Source organism: Podarcis erhardii, assembly GCF_964252035.2.
Source record: "Podarcis erhardii genome assembly, chromosome: 14".
NCBI lineage: Eukaryota > Metazoa > Chordata > Lepidosauria > Squamata > Lacertidae > Podarcis > Podarcis erhardii.
Window position 1 is genome coordinate 39,881,625 of NC_138503.1, and position 19,736 is coordinate 39,901,360.

At 45.2% G+C, this 19,736-nt stretch overlaps 1 protein-coding gene and 1 long non-coding RNA gene across 3 annotated transcripts; one reads left to right on the forward strand and one right to left on the reverse strand.

Moving 5' to 3' along the window:
* Positions 1-150: 150 nt before the first annotated feature.
* LOC309329379 lies at positions 151-4,815 on the reverse strand. Its single transcript, XR_014151103.1, has 3 exons — positions 4,638-4,815; positions 2,949-3,132; positions 151-1,386 (listed from the first exon to the last, which is right to left on the reverse strand). It is a non-coding gene; the product is annotated as an uncharacterized lncRNA (long non-coding RNA).
* A 138-nt stretch (positions 4,816-4,953) lies between these two features.
* On the forward strand, positions 4,954-19,323 carry NTAN1 (N-terminal asparagine amidase). 2 transcript variants are annotated; one of them, XM_081839988.1, is made up of 11 exons: positions 4,954-5,245; positions 5,297-5,466; positions 11,584-11,686; positions 11,772-11,837; positions 13,429-13,537; positions 14,135-14,208; positions 15,055-15,108; positions 15,363-15,416; positions 17,096-17,193; positions 17,522-17,635; positions 18,631-19,323. In XM_081839988.1, the coding sequence occupies exons 2-11, from the start codon at positions 5,461-5,463 to the stop codon at positions 18,808-18,810; spliced, it is 858 nt and encodes a 285-aa protein (XP_081696114.1). In that variant the 5' UTR covers positions 4,954-5,245; positions 5,297-5,460; the 3' UTR covers positions 18,811-19,323. The 2 variants fall into 2 exon arrangements, with proteins under 2 accessions (XP_081696114.1, XP_081696113.1); XM_081839987.1 differs by lacking the exons at positions 4,954-5,245; positions 5,297-5,466 and adding an exon at positions 8,613-8,840.
* Positions 19,324-19,736: the final 413 nt, after the last annotated feature.

A 19,736-nucleotide genomic window follows, 5' to 3' on the forward strand; every position in this document is an offset into this window, starting at 1 on the left:
CAAGAAAACCCACTAGGTGCGGGGGGAGAGAGAGAATAAATGCTAAGCCAGGAATGGTGGATTTCCTCCACTCTTCCGTTTATTTATTTTTTATTTAACCCCCCCCCCCAAATCCCAACCACATCCGGTTGCAACCGTGTATGTAAAGGGAACTTATGTTGCAGGTTTACTATATAGTTCAACTGGGATTTTTTCTTTAAAAAAACAGAATGTAGGTAGAGATGACAAGGATGAAAATGCTCATCCCACGATGCCTATGGCAGCCTTCCCTAATGCTGGCCTTTTGGTCCCAGCAGCCCCCTCCCTACAGCCCTCCTTCAGGCCCCCAAACCCAAAATTATTCTAAATTGTTATGCCCCACCACTTCGAGTCTTAATCCATTTCCTTCCCAGACTTACAGGTTATATAATTCCAATTTATTAAACTTGCATAGTTAAGCAGGAAGATAGTCATATACATGATAAAGTCACACCTCCTGGGACTGCAGATCCTCTGAACAGCAACAGCAGCCGCCCCTTGTGTTTGTTCACACAGGAGAGCGACTTCCTCTCTTCTCCCAAACTCCAGCTCCTGGTCCCTGGTCATCTACTGGTTAGGATTGGACAGCATCGCTATTCTCCAGCACTTCCATACCTAGGAAGAGAGTTGCACTCAGAGGTTGCCCAAGTTCTTTTTTCTGAACATCATGGGGGGGCGGGGGATGACCAAGTCAGGAGGCTTTTCTTCCTGCTTCTGCCCATTTCCATGCTCTTCCTATCAGTACAGCTGGCTGCTGCCCCAAATATCAATGCAAGAGAAGGGCGGTGAGCTGAGCGGCAAGAGCCAAGAGCTGGTAGGGAGAGGCAGCGGTGAAGTCTGCTCCACAATGCTGGTAGCACCACGTTGGGGTCACATAATAACCCTGGAGACAATGGAGTTCAGGGTGAGAGTATGAAGAATCTCAGGAAGGATATAGAAAGTATTTAAGTCGCTTTGTGTTTCCCGAAACTTAATAGTTTCACACCAGGTGTTGTGTTGCTGGTTTCCCAGCTCCCATCAGCCTCCCGTGCAGCAAAGGATGATGGGAGTTGTAGTCCATCAACATCTGGAAAGCTAGAGGTTCTCCTCACCTCTGCTCTACAAAATGCATTTCTGGGCCCCAAACGGCAAGCTAATTACATACCTCAGCATAGTCAGCTCTTTCCTTCGCAATATATTCACTGCAATCAGTTCAGCTTTTAAGAAAGAGGAACCTTGACTTCTTGGGGAACGACTCAAGGCGATATTCCCAACACCTCCCGCGCTCCCTAACATCTCTGTTAAAAATGAGCATGTTCAAGCAGAAACTATGGCAATATCCTCTCCACGACGTCATCGCTGAGCAAGGATAATCATGTGACCTGCAGGCTGAAGAAAGGGGCAGAAATTGTGGCTGTGCAAAATTTATTGAAAAATAATGAGCGAAGAGCCCCTATTCTTCATTGTAAGTAACTGCCAGGATAGCCAAAGACTATAAACCAAAAGGTGGCTCTTCCCTCCCTCATTCATCTCTTAAGGCTACAATCTGAACCCCATTCGCCTGACAGCAAACCCCATTGTATTCAAAACAACTTGCTTCTGAGTAGACATGGTTAGGGTTGCTCTTTTAACGGTTGCTCAGCCCTAACCAACGTTTCAAACTGAATTTGAAAGACTCACAAGCCAAGGAAAGATCTGCATCGACATTCCCAAAGGGCCAGGAAGCTTAATAGTGAAGAGCTAGCTAGCATGGTCGCCACAAGCGATCAGGAGTTCCATACAGGCGAGCAAGCAGGCTGATGGAAAGCACTGAGCAGGATTTGTCCATAGCCACTCCATCCCTCTTCCAACCAACAGCGACTTACCGTAAGTTTCTATGCTATCTGCTGAGGAAGAAAATCTCTTTCTTCACAACCAGAATGGATATAACACACTGGCCCTCTTCCGTAAGTCTTGCGGGAAATAGGTAATTTGTTTATTTTTAACTGAGCCTGCTGTTTCCATTATGCTGCAGTTGAAAAACGTAAGAACCCTATTTGCTCAGGGCTGGTTTTGGGTGGTTAGTCAGGCCCCCTCTTAAACTGATGCATACCTAGCAATGGGTCCAGACAGCAGCAATGTTCCAAACGTGGTAAGGAGCTGAGATTTTAATCTCCCACTTTGCCCTGGAGCATACAACACAGTGTCACTTGAAAGCATTCTCGGAAATTTTTAATGGCATGTAAACCAAACTTCACCGTCACAAAATGGCTGCCAAGGATGGGGGACATGGGCAAACACAAAACACCCATTTCATACAAGGTGAAACTGGTGAGGCTAGAAGACAGGTAGCTTGTCAAAGAAACTGAGCACAAGGTAGAAGTGAGGGTCTGAGCTCCAAAACACAAAACTACAATGGTACCTCGGCTTACATACGCTTCAGGTTACAGACTCCGCTAACCCAGAAATAGTGCTTCAGGTTAAGAACTTTGCTTCAGGATGAGAACAGAAATCATGCTCCGGCGGCACGGCAGCAGCGGGAGGCCCCATTAGATAAAGTAGTGCTTCAGGTTAAGAACAGTTTCAGGTTAAGTATGGAGCTCTGGAATGAATTAAGTACTTAACCTGAGGTTCCACTATACTTTCAACCTACATAATAAACCCATTTCCCGTGAGCCAGGCTATTTTCTCTGCCAACCAACTAGGGTTGCCAGCTCTGGCTAAGGAAATCCCCAAATTCTAATTTCTACACGATGAGTTACTTGTCTAAACACTGGTTAGGATTTATAGGCCTCATTTCAGCTCTTCAATTCACCCTTTAGCCCCTGGGAAGAGTGGTGGCAGGTTTTCTCAACTACCCACCCTCTTGACGCCATTTCTGATTAAATCCTTGTTAAATCTTCCCTCCCTGCAGCTAGGCCAAGACAGGACTTCATATTGAAATAACTTGCAATTAAACGTGATGTTTTTACCTGCATTTCCTGTGTTGGCTTCCTTCCTTCTACATTTGTACCCGAGCCAACCACCTGTTTCTAGCAGGTACCTGACTTGATTCAGTGATGCCAACCTTCCAAAGTCTGAGAGTTACACCAAGGGATCCACAAATGCCTTGGATGTGGAATGGGGTGGGGTTCAGCAAAAATCAGGCGGCGGCACCTTGCAACATTCGATGTTGGGAAAGCAAAAAAGAAAAATTAAATTAGCTAAAACACTTTGAGAACTACTTGCTGAAATCTAAACTACCTAAATCACCAACCTGGTGCCCTCCAGGTGTAGCTGGACTATAACTCCCATCAACCCCAGAAGCATGATGGGAATAGTAGTCCAACCACCTTTGGATGGGCCCACACTGGCTACCTTTCCTGTAAAGGAAGAGTAAATATTTGGAATTGTTGGAGGCCCCTGCCACAGAATCTCAGCTAACAGGTGAGAGTGGGGGCCCTGAACTGCATGAAGCTCTAAAGAATCACTGTTTTCCATCTCAGCTACTGATGTGCTACATCCATCCATCTTCTTAAAATCGACTCAAAAAAGGTTATTTATGTATGCCGTTACTGCGGCCCATGTTTTGTTAGCACAAAAATGGAAAACGAGTGAGGTCCCAACTAAAGAAGGACTTAAGTTGACAGAATATGTGCAGCTTGCAGATTTAACATATAGAATAAGAGAACAAGAAGAACATATGTTTAGAGAAGATTGGAAAACGTTTACTGAATGTGTGTGGGGAAATTGTGTGCACTTGAAAACTTTGGCAGCATTGAGATAAATTCAACCATGTAAATCAGTTTTGATGGATGCAATAATAATGGAATACTGAATGGTTTAGTTTTGTAAAACAGAAAATTTAATAAAAATCCTGTAACTTGGTTGAACAACCAATTATATGCTGGCTAAACTGTTTGGCAACAAAACGGTGCCAACGTCCTAGAGTAGGGCTACATTCACACCATCAATCCTAAAGCCCTATGATACAACTTTGAAGAGTCATGGCTGCCCCAAAGAATTCTGGGAGCTGAGAGTTTTTAGTGGGCGGCTACAACTACAACTCCCAAGTCTGCCTCTGTAGAACAAAGAACCATAAACATGAGTAATATTAACCATAACAACAACAATAACCAATAAAAACCACTTGAAAAGCAAACATGCGTTTTTAAAAACAAAACACACTTTTAAACAGTTGGTGAACATTGGGAGACTTCAGGTTGCAGATTTGGAAAAATCATATAAACACTTGAGTCAGATCTCTGTAACTAAACACAGATGAAAAATTAGCATAAAGAGGAGCCGGATTGAAAAGCAACTTGCACCTTCAGAAACACTATCACTCAGCCTGCCTGGTCCACAATTGTGCCGTTAAACCAGGGGTCAGCAAACTTTTTCAGCAGGGGCCGGTCCACTGTCCCTCAGACCTTGTGGGGGGCCAGTCTATATTTTTTGGGGGGGGGGGGAATGAACGAATTCCTATGCCCCACAAATAACCCAGAGATGCATTTTAAATAAAAGGACACATTCTACTCATGTTAAAACATGCTGAGGGCCGGACCGTCCACAGGCTGGATTTAGAAGGCGATTGGGCCGGATTCGGCCCCCGGACCTTAGTTTGCCTACCCATGTGTTAAATTAAAAACTCGCCCCCTGGTAGGAAGAACAGAGGAATTTACCTTATACCAAAACAAGACCATTGCTCCATCTAGTTCAGTACTGTCCCCACCGACTGGCAGATGATTTCTAAGATTTCAGGCAAAACTTCTTTACAGCAGCTTAGAGGATTCCCCTTTGTTTGTACGGGAAGCTATTAGGAAAATAGATTTATTGGGGGAGTGAATCAACCCCGAGCCATAAGACCCATTGCTGCTTATGAGTGTCTCAACCCACATTCTAGTCTCCTAGTTCCATTTTGCAACATTGACCTGGGACTGGTTGCCATGGTTTTTCCCGCTCTTTACTGACTAAGCCCTTGCCCGCTTTGCATCTCCTGCACCTTCTTGCTCCAGACTTCTCAGTTCCCATGCAAACACTTTAAGTAACCTGGGCTTCCTCCGCCACTGCCCTGGTCCACAGCTGGGGCAGGCAACACCCGCTTGTGGCTGTGGCCTTTGCTTAAAGGCTCAAGCAACAGGGCGAGACAGCAGCAGCAGCTTGTCAAATCTCCAGGAGTGGCTGCAGGAGTTTCTTGAAGATGAAGGACAATTCCTGCAGGCCATCTATGAGAGGATACCCTAAATTTTAGAGTCTAAAACAATTCTTTTTGAAGGCACTGCTAACTTAAGTTTCTTAAGTGTCTCACCCTGTTGCTTGAGCCTTTAAGCAAAGGCCACAGCCATAAGCAGCTGCCAGACTTTGTATTGCACACACAAAAAATGGAAGTTTGATCTGCTGCCTTGAATTGTGCCATAAGAATTTGTGGAACCTTGCAGCTGCTGAAAATACAACCAACAATATTTTGTGTGATGAAAGAAGGCAAAGGACCAGTAGAACAGTTTTATGCAAGTCGGTGTTCTTTCATTTCTGCCTTAAGATTCTCCTGTTTCTTAACTTGTGCGGCCACCCCCACCCCCACCCCATTTCAGAAAACGAGTGCTGCTGGTTTCCCCCAGACATATACGGGATTCTGACGTTGCAAATGGCGTCCAGGGGGAAATATTGCAAATTTTTTTTTGGGGGGGGGGGGAGTCCGGGGAAACCCGGCTGTATTGTGGCATCTGAATATAGACTGCATTTTTAATCAAGACTTATATTGGCTTATATCTTGATCAGGTTCCTAAATTAAATGGGCTTAGATTTTCAAATGTTTCATGCCAGGCAGAGAAAACCTTGGCCATTCTCCTAAGACAAGGGGGCCCCATTGATTTATAGTAGAAAAACAATTCTCAAAGTCATAAAAAGAGGAAATTAAAGGCTGAGAGCGAGGACACTGATCCTACATGATACAGAAGATAAAAAAGGCTGAGAAAACACTATTAAGAATGGGTAAATAGTAAATAATAATAATAATAATAATAATAAATTTTATTTATATCCCGCCCTCCCCAGCCGAAGCCGGGCTCAGGGCGGCTAACAACACTAAAACAGTACAACATTATAAAACATTATAAACATGAATTAAAATGAATTAAAATCAAAATTGATGGCAACCATAAAGTAAAGTTTTGTAAAGATTGCCAGAGGAGGGAGTCAGGCTGCGCCCTGACCAAAGGCCAGGTGGAACAGCTCTGTCTTGCAGGCCCTGCGGAAAGATGTCAAGTCCTACCAATGTGCCTCCCAGTAAAATGAGCCAGATCTTCTTTCTAAGGTTGAAAGGCCAAGAGCAGTGAAAAAGGCAACTGGCTTGGCTAGAAGAAAAGAGAACATTTTTGAAAAGTCTTTTCTAAAGCTGTTTCTTAAACTGAGAGAGTTAAAAAGGCAATAAATGTTGAGAAGAGCTAATGGGAGAAGCATCTAGCTGGCTGGGAAAGGAGGGGGAAAGGGGGAGGTGTACACTGAAGAGGTTTCTTTTTAAAAGCTGTGTTTTACTGAGTTCCTTCCTTTTTACTTTGAAAAGCTTTATTCTTTTAAGAGGCTACCTATGATAAATGTATGAAATATATTAGCTTAAATATATTGGCTTAAATGTAATTATGCAAAGGATTTAAGAAATGCTAGATTCTTATTTCATAGAGTCATATTGCAATAGGAGACCAGAGGGGCAAATGAGCCTAGCCCCCCTGCCAGACAGAAGACGCCATCCAAGCAGTCTTGATATATAGTTGTCAGGCATTTGTTTAGAAACCTTAAATGAAGGAAATCTTTCAATGTTGATGTGAAACTCAAGATCCTTGACATCTGTTGAACATAAAAATGTAAGATTAACCATTTGTTTTAGAAGGCAATAGGGCAAGGAGGGCAAGAGGTGAGCTGGTAATTAAGATTCCATGTAAGATATATTATTACTTATATGTCATATATATAGCTCTTTGTCTCCCTTATAAGGGCAAGGAAGTGGGTGTATCTTTTGTGGGTGTATCTTTTGTGATTGGTTCTAGCAAACAGCCAATAGGAATTTCAACCAGGCTGATTGGACAGAGGCAGCCACAGGAGGAGCAAAGGGGGCTGGATTAAGGGAATATAAGTGCTGGCCAGAATGGCAGGAGGCCAGGCCAGAGCTTGGTAACCATATACCACTGAGCCTCTCATTTATTTGTCTGACAAATAAATTATTATTTTAATTTCTCTATTGCTGCGTTGAATATTTCATTCCAGCTAAGCGTTAACCACAAGCAGGGTGCTACAGTATGGCAACACATTTCGGAATTGAAGGTTTTGCTTAAAAATTGTGGTCTCGCTTGGAATAAGCCCCAAATCGCTTCTTTTGGAGCTGCTGGCTTTCTCAGGTATGTGTGGCCACCTCAGCACTTGCCATGCCTAGGTGTCCTGGTCATCCCTCTTGGTGCTGCTGTCTGCAGGTGAGATGATGGGTGGCGTCAGAGCAAAGCGCTTTCAGGTGTGCTTGGTGTTCCTCCTCTTGCTGCTGTTTTTGTGAGTTGTTTTTGGTGAGTTGGCAGCTGTTATGTACTGAGTTGAATAGGATCCAAACTGCAGCAGTCTGATTGGTCCTAGAACAATAGGATCCAAAAGGCAGCAGTCTGATTGGTCCTAGAACAATAGGATTCAGAATGCAGCAGTCTGATTGGTCCTAGAACAATGCAGCAGTATGATTGGTTGGCAGGAGCCACCCAATCATGCTCCAGATAGAAGTGAATCCACAACCTGATTGGCTTACAGTAGAATTCCGGAATTAGCCAATCATGTGCAGCCCATTGTGTAAATAATGTATATAAAGCAGATACTTTGAGGGGACTTAATTCATTCCTCCTCACCACTATGAGCTGAATAAAGAGCATGAAATCACTTTGTGACTCTTGAGTATATTTCAGCAGCCCTACCAGAAAGGGCTAACTTAACTGGGCTTTTTGTTTTGTTTTGTTTCCAGCATGGTGACAGTGGTTTGCTTTAAGTTCCTCCACCTCTTAAGAGTTTCCCCCCTCCCTTTAGGGCAAACAGTCAGTTCCCTAACCTCCCAGCTGCCCAGTGAGATAGATAGACAGCCAGTTCCAAGGAACACTTTGAGCAGCTGCTTACTGCTTGCCAGCTATTCCTCTTGCTCAGGGGCAGGGGGTGAGTCTGAAAAGAGCCCACAGGCTGGAGAGCACAGGCACTTGTTCAAAAAACAAAACAAAACAAAAAAAACCACAAAAGCAAGAAATGGGAGGGGCATAGCTTTTATTTATTTAATTTAAAAATATTTTATATGCCACTAACTTGTATAGAGTCTGAAAAGAGCCCACAGGCTGGAGAGCACAGGCACTTGTTCAAAAAACAAAACAAAGCAAACAAACCACAAAAGCAAGAAATGGGAGGGGCATAGCTTTTATTTATTTAATTTAAAAATATTTTATATGCCACTAACTTGTATAGAGTCTGAAAAGAGCCCACAGGCTGGAGAGCACAGGCACTTGTTCAAAAAACAAAACAAAGCAAACAAACCACAAAAGCAAGAAATGGGAGGGGCATAGCTTTTATTTATTTAATTTAAAAATTATTTTATATGCCACTCACTTGTATAGAAAACGTCAAAGTGGTGTAGAGCGACCCTCCTCCCACGCCGCCCCACCTTCTTCCCAATGCACCCGCGGACTACATTTCCCAGCGCCCTTTGCAGCCCGGTCTGGCCTCGCCCTCGTGGCGCTCAGCTGAGAGTCCCCGGCAGGAAGTTCCGCGGCTCCTTGGCTGGGCGCTTCCCCGAGATGCCTTTGCTGGTCAATGGGGAGCGGGTCGACTTGTCGCAGCCCACGAGGGAGCTGATCTACACCTTCCCGGAGCTGGAGGTGAGCTGCGAGCTGGCAGCTGATTATAGGGATGATTCATTAATAGAAGAGAGAAGAAAGGGGGGCAGGGCGGAGGGTGTGAGTTGGAGGGTGCGTCCTTAGATGCAGATATTTAAAATAAAATGAAATGTATTTCGTTTGCTCTGCTCTGGTGCCCTTCGGAGGCTGCGTCTCTGTGCACCGCTTACCTTGGAAAGTAGCGCCATTGAACTCTATGGGAGTTTTTAAAATAGAAACAACAATGCCAGTGCAATCATGTGCATGCTTACTTTGAAGTAAGCCCCATCGAGTTCAGTGGGAATGACTCTCAGGTAAGAGTGTGTGTGCGTGCACTTGTGCTTGTAAAGCAGCATTGCCGGGATATTTGGTCCTCCAGATGTTGATCGCAGACTTGTAGACTTTGAAGGGACCACCAGGGTCAGTTTCCACAATCAAGTGGCCTGTTGGCCACGCTTGCTGGAGATTATGGGAGTTGTAGTTCAGCAGCATCTGGAAAGCTATGTTTTCACACCCACCCCTGGCGTAGAAAAGGATTACAGCCTTACTTTTGAGCAAATACGCACTGGGACACAGGTGTTTGGAACGCAAATGCCAGGGTGCATGGATGCTACCAAAAGGTGGTGTCTTCTAGCTTAAATACAGAGCCAGTGCAGTGCAGTGGTTAGAGGGCTAGGGTCTGGGAGAACAGGGTTCAGTTTCCACTCAGCCATGAAGTTCACTGGGCATCCTTACCTCCCAGGGTTGTTGTGGGGATTAAACAATGAGGGGAAGAACCATGTATGTTCCATGGAGAAAAAAGTAGGCTATAAATACAATCAGTCAAATATGCTGCACATTTAAGCGGCCTTTGTTTTGGTGTTAATGGTGGTAATGACTTGAGAGCTTGTGACTTTTAATTTATTTTGAATGTCCTGATGTAAGGTAACTCTCAACTTCTATTTTACATGGGCTGCTTTCAGACTTTTCTCCATCAGCCTGCCCTTTTTTTAAAAAAATGCAACCAAATTTTCCCACCCCAGCTCTTTTTGCAGATGTTCTTTTCATGCCCTTCTTGTGTCTTCCTCAAACCTTCACTGATTTTCTCCCTTGCTTCCTGAAATACTTGAGAAACAGGTTTTCCCCTATGTACTTAACGGGACCGCCCACCTTTTGGGGGCCAGTCTGGAATTTTGGAATGTATTTAATATCTCGCTTATTTATTTTTACTTTTATATTCCTCCAAAGCGCTCAAGATGGCATTCATGGTTTTATCTTCACAGCAGCCATGTGAGGTAGGTTAGACGTGAGATGCAGTGACTGGCCCCAGGTCACCTAGAGAGCTCCATGGCTGAGTGGGGATTCGAATCTTGGTATCCCAGGTTCCTGGCCGATGTTCCAACCACTAAACCACAAAATGGCTACTGTATGTGTGCGTTTGTGAAAGAGGAGAGAGATCACAAAATGGCTGCCACATCTAAAATATGGTGTGGACTTGTTTTCCCTGTCAGTGGGGGAGAATGCACCCACGTCATCCAACCTCTTACAGAGAGCTTTTTGTAGCTCTTCTCCATTTGGAATGGAAGAGGATGTCCATTATTGGTTCAATTCATGATTGGGAAGGTTGCCAATGTGGGAGAGGCCAAGCTAGTGCAAACAGGAACTGGGCAGGAAAACCAAAGGTCTCTTGTGAACTGTGGTCTTTTTTTTTGAGGGGATATTGACTGAGAACTTTCTTGGCCACCATAAGATGTACTGGTGGCAACACTGGCACCTGCAGGCAGCCTGTTCGTTACCCCTGTTTTGGAATTTATTGCAAGCAGCCACTCCACGGAGGAAAATTCGGTCCATGCCTGGTTGTCACCATCTTGGCCCATAGGATGAAGCAGCTGGCTTTTGATGTGTCCTCACAAAATGGCCCAATATTGGTACAGTGGTACCTCGGGTTACATACGCTTCAGGTTACATACGCTTCAGGTTACAGACTCCGCTAACCCAGAAATAATACCTTGGGTTAAGAACTTTGCTTCGGGATGAGAACAGAAATCGTTCTCCAGCGGCGCAGCGGCAGCAGGAGGCCCCATTAGCTAAAGTGGTGCTTCAGGTTAAGAACAGTTTCAGGTTAAGTACGGACCTCCGGAACAAATTAAGTACTTATCCCGAGGTACCACTGTACATCACCATGGGCTGAACTCTTCCCATCCCATGTTTGTTACACCATGGTGTGTTTATGGCAATAAATCCTCTATGCAGTTCCAAGTGATTTGTAATTTGGCTCAGAAGATTTGCTTTGACAGCTGGATAGCTCCATTGGTTAGAGCTTGGGTGCTGATAACTCCAAGGCTGCAGGTTCGATCCCTGTAAGTGACAGCTGCATATTCCTGTATTACAGGGGGTTGGACCAGATGCTCCTCAGGGCCCCTTCCAACTCTTAAGAAAGCTCTTGGGTTTTTGTTTGCTGATTTAGGTGCCAGAAATGATTTATTTATTTATTTGTAGACCACCTCGTCCCAAAATAATGCTTCTGAGTGGTTTGCAAAAGTATAAAAAAGCAGTTAACACAAAGATTTTAACTACGAACATCCATAATTGCAGCACACAGTCAAACGTTCCCATTCAAATACAGTAAAATAGTTAAGAGTCTGTTTGGGAGACCAAGGGAATGCCTGCAGAAACAGGTGCATCTTCAGAATTGAGGGCTTCTGATCTCAGAATGATGGTGCTAGCTGGGAACCTAAATACGACTTTGTTTCCCCATTTTCTACAGGAACAAGCCAAAATCTTAAGAGGTCAGCCTGCTCAATCAGTGGGCCCCAAAGGACTTCTCTACGTCCAGCAGAGAGAATTTGCAGCCACCACTCCTAAAGATGGTAGGTTGGCGCTAAGGAAGTTCCACCCAAAAGTTAAGAAATAGCCGCCAGGACCTCACTTTTCCTTCTCCTCCTTTTTCCTCAGCTTCTGTCTCTATTCTCGGGTCAGATGATGCAACTACCTGCCATTTGGTGGTCCTCAGACACACAGGTATGTCATTGGCCTCTGGGTACCTTCCTGCTTTTGAACTATGCCCCTCGATTCTGATTCCTCTGATTTATAGGGTTTTTCAGCAAGTATAACAGGTTTTGGCTGATGACAGCCAAGTATCTGGGATGGCAAGAAGCATTTTAAGAGCTGAGGGACATGCTTAACCAAGTATAAACTGGGGTGTGGTCCAGGGAGGGCTTTGAACTCCAGATAAGCTTGGAGCACTGCATATTTTTATTTAAACAATTTATATACTGATGAACTACAATAGCCTCTTGTATGAAGGTACAGTGCAAAAAAAAAAAAGTTGGTTAAAACAAAAAAGAAACCGGATTTCAGTTAAAATGCTTGCTGGAAGTTCAGTAGGGAGGGGGGGCTGTCTGACCTTCACTGGAAGGGAGTTCTTTAAAATTGGGTTCACAATATTAAATGCACACTCCCGGTGGATACATCTGAGTCACGATGGGCTTCTGACAGTGATTCCCCCAAAGACCTCAGTGACTGGGCAGAGATGTAAGGGATTAGGTGGTCCTTGAGATATCCTGGCTCCAAATGGTTAAGGACCTTGTAAAGTAATACAGGGATGTGGGTGGCGCCGTAGTCTAAACCACTCTTGAGCTTACTGATCAGAAGGTCGGGGGTTCGAATCAATGAGCTCCCGTAGCTCTGTCCCAGCTCCTGCCAACCTAGCAGTTCGAAAGCATGCCAGTGCAAGTAGATAAATAGGTACAACTGTGGCGGGAAGGTAAACGGTGTTTCCATGCGCTCTGGTTTCTGTCACGGTGTCCTGTTGCGCCAGAAGTGGTTTAGTCATGCTGGCCACATGACCTGGAAAGCTGTCTGTGGACAAGCGCCGGCCTGAAAGCGAGATGAGCGCTGCAACCCCATAGTCACCTTTGACTGGACTTACCATATTTTTTGCCCTATAGGGCGCACCGGCCCATAGGACGCACCTATATTTTTTTGGGGGGGGGAAATAAAGGGAAAAAATTATTCCCCCCCCCAGGCGCGGGGCTGGGGCGGGGGAAGCCCGAGCTTCCCCCTCCCCCAGCCCCCAGAACGGGACCCAGAGCCATGCCGAAGCTGCGTGCAGCTTTGGCATCGCTCTGGGAGCTTGCGGGGCTGGAGGAGAGGGAAGCCCTCCGCCAGCCTTCTAACCAAGTCGGGGGACAGCGGGATGGCGCGCTGCGCCTCCCTGCTGTCCCCCGAGTTTGCGGGGCTGGCGACGGGGAGGAGCAGGCTTCTCCCCCCCGCCAGCCTTCTAACCAAGTCGGGGGACAGCGGGAAAGGCGCGCTGCGCCTCCCGCTGTCCCCCGAGTTTGTGGGGCTGGCAGTGGGGCTCTCCAGGCTTCAGCGAAAGCCTGCATTCGCCCCATAGGACGCACACACATTTCCCCTTCATTTTTGGAGGGGAAAAAGTGCGTCCTATAGGGCGAAAAATACAGTAACTGTCCAGGAGTCCTTTACCTTTTTATCTTTTAAGGTAATACAGGTACCTTGAACCTGATAATATACGGGCAGCAATTGCTGACTGTAGTTGCCATTGCCTGGAACATGCAAGCCATCCATATTGTATTTTTGTTACCCTCAGGCAGCGGGGCTATCTGTTTGACTCACTGCGATGGATCGGATACGGAGACAGAAGTTTTGTTAATCACAAATGCAGTGAAAGTGCTTTCTCCTAACACGGAATGTGGAAGGTCAGCTTTTCTCTTTAACCGTTGGTGGCTGTCAAGCAAACTGGAAAAGGGCAGATGATCAACTAACAGTTAATTTACTTAATATGGATATTTTATTTATATTTAATACCCCCACCTTTTTCTCCAAGGCGCTAAAGGTGGCATACGTGGGTCTCCCCCACTTCCTCATTTAATCCCCTACCCTGTGAGGTAGGTTAGGCTGAGAGGCCGTGACTGGTGCAAGGTCACCCAGTGAGCATCATGGCCAAGTGGGCATTTGAACCCTCGTCTAGCCACTGTAACCACTAGGCCACATTGCCCCTCCAAACTCTTCAGATATGTATGCCGTTTTGACAATGTTTAAGGAAATTTGAGATGAAATAAACTGTGATAAGTTTGTTACCACTCAATAATAAGGGGGGACGGACAGACGGACGACAGAACGCTGTAATAATTTATTTTACGTTCCCTATTATATCAATTCACCAGAATCAAGATAGAGTAAAAGTAAATAAATGAATAAAGTGCTTGATCTTAGATCCCACTCAACTAAGGCTTTACTCAATTAATCTGCCGGTGATAACAGTTTATATCACCAGCTTCTGTCCCTGTTGTTAGGTTGGAAGTACACCTGATTGGGGGATTCAGCGATGACAGGCACTTATCCCAGAGACTTACCAATCAGCTCCTGAGTAAGTTTGCATTCCTACTCCCTCTGTCCAAGTTTAGAATTCCGACTGGATGCAGGTAAAGCTTGTAGAGCTTGTGAGAGGTTTACGCCGTTGGGGATAGTAAGTGCTGCCTAGAGTTATGAGCCTTATGAGAGTTACGAGCCCTCTTGATATAGCTCCAAGGCCACAACAATTCCCATTTCAATCAAGATTTAAGCCAGGGGTCAGCAAACCTTTTTCAGCAGGGGGCCGGTCCACTGTCCCTCAGACCTTGTGGGGGGCCCGGATTATATTTTGGAGGGGGGAAAATGAACGAATTCCTACGCCCCACAAATAACCCAGAGATGCATTTTAAATAAAAGCACACATTCTACTCATGTAAAAACACACTGATTCCCAGACCGTCCGCGGGCCGGATTTAGAAGGCGAATGGGCCGGATCCAGCCCCCAGGCCTTTGTTTGCCTACCCATGGTTTAAGCCCTGTTTGCACCAATTCCCAGAGTTTCCTTGTAAGAGGGATTGATTGTTAAGCCACTCTGGGAATTGTAGCTCTGTGAGGGATTAGGGGTCTCCTAACAAGCTATAGTTCCCAGGGTCCTTTGGGGAAACCATGACTGCTTAAAGTTGAACGAATTGGTTATTAGCATGGCTTAGAGTCAACCAGCTCCCACTCAGGATATCCGCTGATATTAATAGGCCGGCACCTGTCATGTCCATTAATTTCAGTGGGTCTACTTTGAGTGGGGACTAATGTAGGATTTTTATCCAATGTTTTTTCTTTTAAAAAAAGAACTCTTTTCTATGTAGCCTGGAAGTATCTCATTCTGTTGTGCAGGTCTCACACTTTCCCCTCTTGTTATTCCCAGGAGCGTTTGACCGCTTGCAGGATAATGTCCATTTAGTGACCTTCTGCGTGACAGGTAACTTTTCTTTGACTTTCAGGTCGCCTTGCGGGGAGACTATCCTTAAAAGTAGCATCTCCCAGCCCCAGACTTATGTCACAAATTTGAATGAATATTTGATGAGTCCTGTATTTGTGTATACCTGGCAGGGACTTATATCTCAGTTTCTTCCCAAGCTTGATGTTGATTTTTTAAAAAACGTGTTCTCTTCCGTGGAAGAATTAGAGGTTTTATTGTTATATCTCTCCTTCCCTCTCTCTTTTAAATAACAGAATTAAATGACCGTCAAGAGAAAGGCAAGCATTTGCCATTCATTTATGGAATTGGTGAGTAACATTCACATTTGGTGTCAGTTTATCAAGCTGGCTACAAACGATGCAGATGATTTAATGAGAGGTTCAAACACTCTGCCTTTTGAAATCGCCAGGGTTTTGTTTTGGTTTTTTGCTAAAGGAGAAGCTCCTATTCTGGTAGGTATATTGTCTGCTTTCACCAGATCAGAAATCTAAACTTTTCCTGGACTTCTAATTTTATGCCAAGTTCAGATGTTTTGTAAAACTGTGGTTTCCTTTTGTATCAATAAGGCTGCCCAACCCATGGTTCTTCCATGCATTTTCCTCTCCTCTCTTCGGTGCCAGAGAAGTAGGAGATATAAAACGTTTGCCTTTAAACTAACAGCCCCACATATAATGCATTGCAGTAATCTAACCTAGAGGTTACCAGAGCATGGATGACAGATGTTAGGCTATCTTTGTCCAGATTGGGGCACGACTGGGCTACCAGCCAAAGCTGATAGAAGGCACTCAGTGCTGCTGAGGCCACCTGAACCTCAAGCAATAGCAAAAGATCCAAGAGTATCCCTAAGAGGTGCACCCGCTCCTTCAGAGGGAGTATAACTCCAACAAGAGCAGGCAACCTCCCAGCCATCCAGTCTAGGGAACCACACACTAACAATCATAACTGGATTGAGCTTCAGTTTGCTGGCTCTCATCCAGTTTGTTACCAAGGCAAGCACTTCCACTGCCTCAACTGCAGATGTAAAAGAGAAGTAGAGCTGAGTGTCATCAGCTTATCGTTGACAATGGACTCCAAACCTTTGAGTAACCATGCTCAGTGGTTTCATGGAGATGTTCAACAGCATAGGGGATAAAACTGAACCCAGACGAACCCCACATTGAAGGCTCCATAGGGCCAAACAGTCCATCCAAGTAGAATTGGAACCACCACAAAGCAGTGCCACTCATCCCTAACTTGGACAACCGCTCCAGAATAATTTCATGGTCGATGGTATTGAAAGCTGCTGAGAGGTTGAGGAGAATTAACAGGGACACATTTCCCCTATCTGTCTCCTGGCAGATAGCATCATACAGGCTGACCAAAGCGGTTTCTTTGCCCAAACAGGGCTTAAACCTTGATTGAAATGGATCTAGAACAGCCTTTCTCAACCTGTGGGTCCCCAGATGTTGAACTACAACTCCCATCACCCCTAGCTAGCAAGGCCAGAGCTCAGGGATGATGGGAGTTGTAGTCCAACAACATGTGGGGACCCACAGGTTGAGAACCGCTGATCTAGAAGGTAAAGTTCCTCTTAAAGTATACCCATTGAAATTAAAAGGCATAAGCTACTAGTGTCCATTACTTTCAGTGGAACTACTCTGAGCATGACTGCAATGGGATACAGAATCATATGAGTCCACAGGTTCCTAAAATACCTAGTCGAACCCACAACTGATGCACAAGATCAGTGGTGTGTTGCATCCCTGCTAGGCGACCTCTAATGAAAGCTCTAACCAGGGAGCCCCCACCACCTTCCAAGGCCACCTGTTCCACGGCTGAGAAGTGTACCATTAGGAAGCTGATGCTAATGTTTAATCTGGATCTCATTTCATGTAATTGCAACTTGTGGGCTTTAGCTCCATGCTAAGAGTTTGGAGCAACAGGGAGCAAATTTGCCCCTGCCCTCTGTGCGACCGCCTTTCCATGTGATCTGATACTGCTTTTCCAGCTGCGAATGTTAAAACGGGAGAGATTTTCCACGCAACGTTTCCAGACAAGGGGCCCGATGTGGATCTGCGGTCTGCCAGTATCTTAACGGGAGCCAAGGTAAGAAGACACGTGTTTCAGTTTTCGGGAGATTAGAAAATGTAATTACTTGTGAGATGTAACTTCTTGTGGCATTTGCCTGCCTTGCGTCACAGGGGTTTCTGAAGCTGGTGCTCAGTTTGCAGTACAGACTGTAGGAGTTTTAAATCAGAATCCTAAAAACCATTAATTCATTATTTTTAGCATGGGCAAGCACAGGAATTGTGTGTGTGTGTGTGTGTGCACGCGCGCACATGTGCAAAGCCTCCAGATAAATACATAAATGACTCTCCTGCTGCCTTTTCATTTTGGGGCATTAACACACTGTTCTGAAATTGCTGTTTTGTAGATGGTTAACGTTTATGACCCAAGAAAGGAGCAACTGTGCATTGGCCCTTACTTTTGGATGCCTTTTCCCCATGTGGACTTCTGGCTAGCCCAGGATGATCAACACATCTTGCAGGTAACTGGTCCTCATGAACAAGATGGTGGTGGGATCCCAATGAAAATGCCCAGAGAAACTTGGAGTGCTTTCGTTTCTGAAGATTTAGCAGGTTCATGCCCCTTATTTGTTAAATGCACTTGCCACCTTTCCTCCTGGGAAAGATGGCAAATGGCTTATTTGAGGTTGTCCCCTCCCTTTCAAAAACAGAACGACACAAATAAAATACTGGATTTGTTAGTCACTTGTTACCCAAAGCTCTCCCAAGCGAGTTAGGCACATTTAAAAATATTTATATTAATATATAAAACAACAGCTGCAGGAAGCTCTGACAGCGCAGCAAAAACAAAACAACATGATCTCAGTCTAGAAAGAGGCCTGAGGGGAAAGGCAAGGCCAGAAAGTTGTTGTCAAAGGTGCCAGGCGGACCTTGCTGGGGACAACATTCCTCAGATGGGGAGCCACAACTGAAAAGGCCCTTCTCAAGATCTGGAGAAAGTTCTGGGTAGGTTTATAATCAGGAGAGGTGCTTCAGAATATATTGGGGTATAAGCTGTAAGCTTTATAGGTGAAAACCTATAGGAATTTAATAATAATGAATAAAACCACTACTTTGAATTGGGCTCAGAAGCATACAGCCACTGTAGCTATAACGAAATGGGTGTTGCATGATCTGTTTGAATCAAGCCTGTCAAGTCAGGGAGCTGACTTTCTGTTCTAGGTGAAGCTTCTGAACCATTTTCAAAGGCATCCCCACATAAAGCCCTTTACCCTGACAATGCAACAACCCTGTGTGCAAGTTAGACTAAGTGTGTGTAACTGGTCCAAGGTCACCTTGTGAGTTCCATGAACAAATGGAGATTTTGTACCTAGGTCACTCCAGCCCTAGTCTGACATTCTAACCCATGGATTTCTGGCCTTTCTGATGCTGATGCGATTGCCTTGGAGGTGGGGGGACGGGGGACAGGTAGAAGTAGTGACGAAGGTGTATTTTAACTCTGCAATTTGTTTTCCAGAATCTCTCAACGTCGCCTCTGGCTGAACCGCCTCACTTTGTTTCCCACATTAGAGCGACTCTGATGTACTTAAAAGAACATCCCTTTCCAGATAAGACACTGTTTCCTAGCAGAAAACCTTGGATATACAGGAAAAATGAGAGTGGCTTATGGGAGAAGGTCTCTTCCGACCAGATGTGACTTTTGAAAGAGTCCGAGTGAGACTCGGAAGGTGTGAATTGTGCCAAAGGAGGAACAGCCATTCGGGATGGCAGAGACTGCACTTGACTTCAATGAATAGCTTCTTTCCCCCTTTTGCTAATATGAAACAAGACTGTGGAAGCCAACCCTGTTTGCACAGCTGCATAGCCTCAAAAAGTTCTCAAAGACTCAAATAATAACAAAGATACGTGAGGTTTCTATATTTTTACTGGATGAGATTCTGTCTGTGTGGGGATCAAGGTATAAAGCAGGCCTCTCTGTCACACCACTGAGGAGGGTGCAATAACCTTCAGACATGCACATCCTCCCCAAGTTCTGGGGTGCTGTTTGGATTTGTGGAATCTGTCATTCTCCCCTTTGCCGAGCCACAATTGGCAGCCTTGCAGTGCTGTGTATAGCATTGTAATTCTGGGTCCAGTCCTCATTTTTTAAGTCCCACCCCCACTTTCGTGTTGGCCTAGGGCATTGCCAAAAATTAAAAGGCCAGCTCGAGCCAGTTCCCAGTGTTTCCCCCCCTTAATAGCTTTATTTGAAACAGGTGGATTGCAGCTAGTATAGAACATCTCTGGATTATTTGTGGCAATCTCTGGAGCAGTTTGTCTGCATGCAAGGAACTCACTGCACAGCTATCTGCAGAAGGAACTGGAGTCCAAAGCAAAGTTACGGCCTTAAGGGGAAAGATTTCAAATGGAAACTCAGAAAAGCAGTCTGCATTTACCCGAGGGAGGTAAATTGTACACAGGAAAAAGGTAACATGCTTTTGCCAATACAGTGATTGACAGGTGGCTTTACAGGGTTGTGTAACTTTTGGCCCTGCAGACTCCAACTCCCATCCAGCTCCAACCAGCATGGTCAATGGTCAGGGATGATGGGAGCTGCCAATCCCATGGATATGAATGGGATAC

Excerpts from the sequence above, each read along its gene's own strand:
- NTAN1 (XM_081839987.1), top strand. The coding sequence starts at position 8,637 with ATGCACCCGCGGACTACATTTCCCAGCGCCCTTTGCAGCCCGGTCTGG. Across the intron at positions 13,538-14,134 it reads CCTAACACGGAATGTGGAAG|GTTGGAAGTACACCTGATTG; the intron begins GTCAGCTTTTCT and ends CCCTGTTGTTAG. Across the intron at positions 17,194-17,521 it reads GTATCTTAACGGGAGCCAAG|ATGGTTAACGTTTATGACCC; the intron begins GTAAGAAGACAC and ends GCTGTTTTGTAG.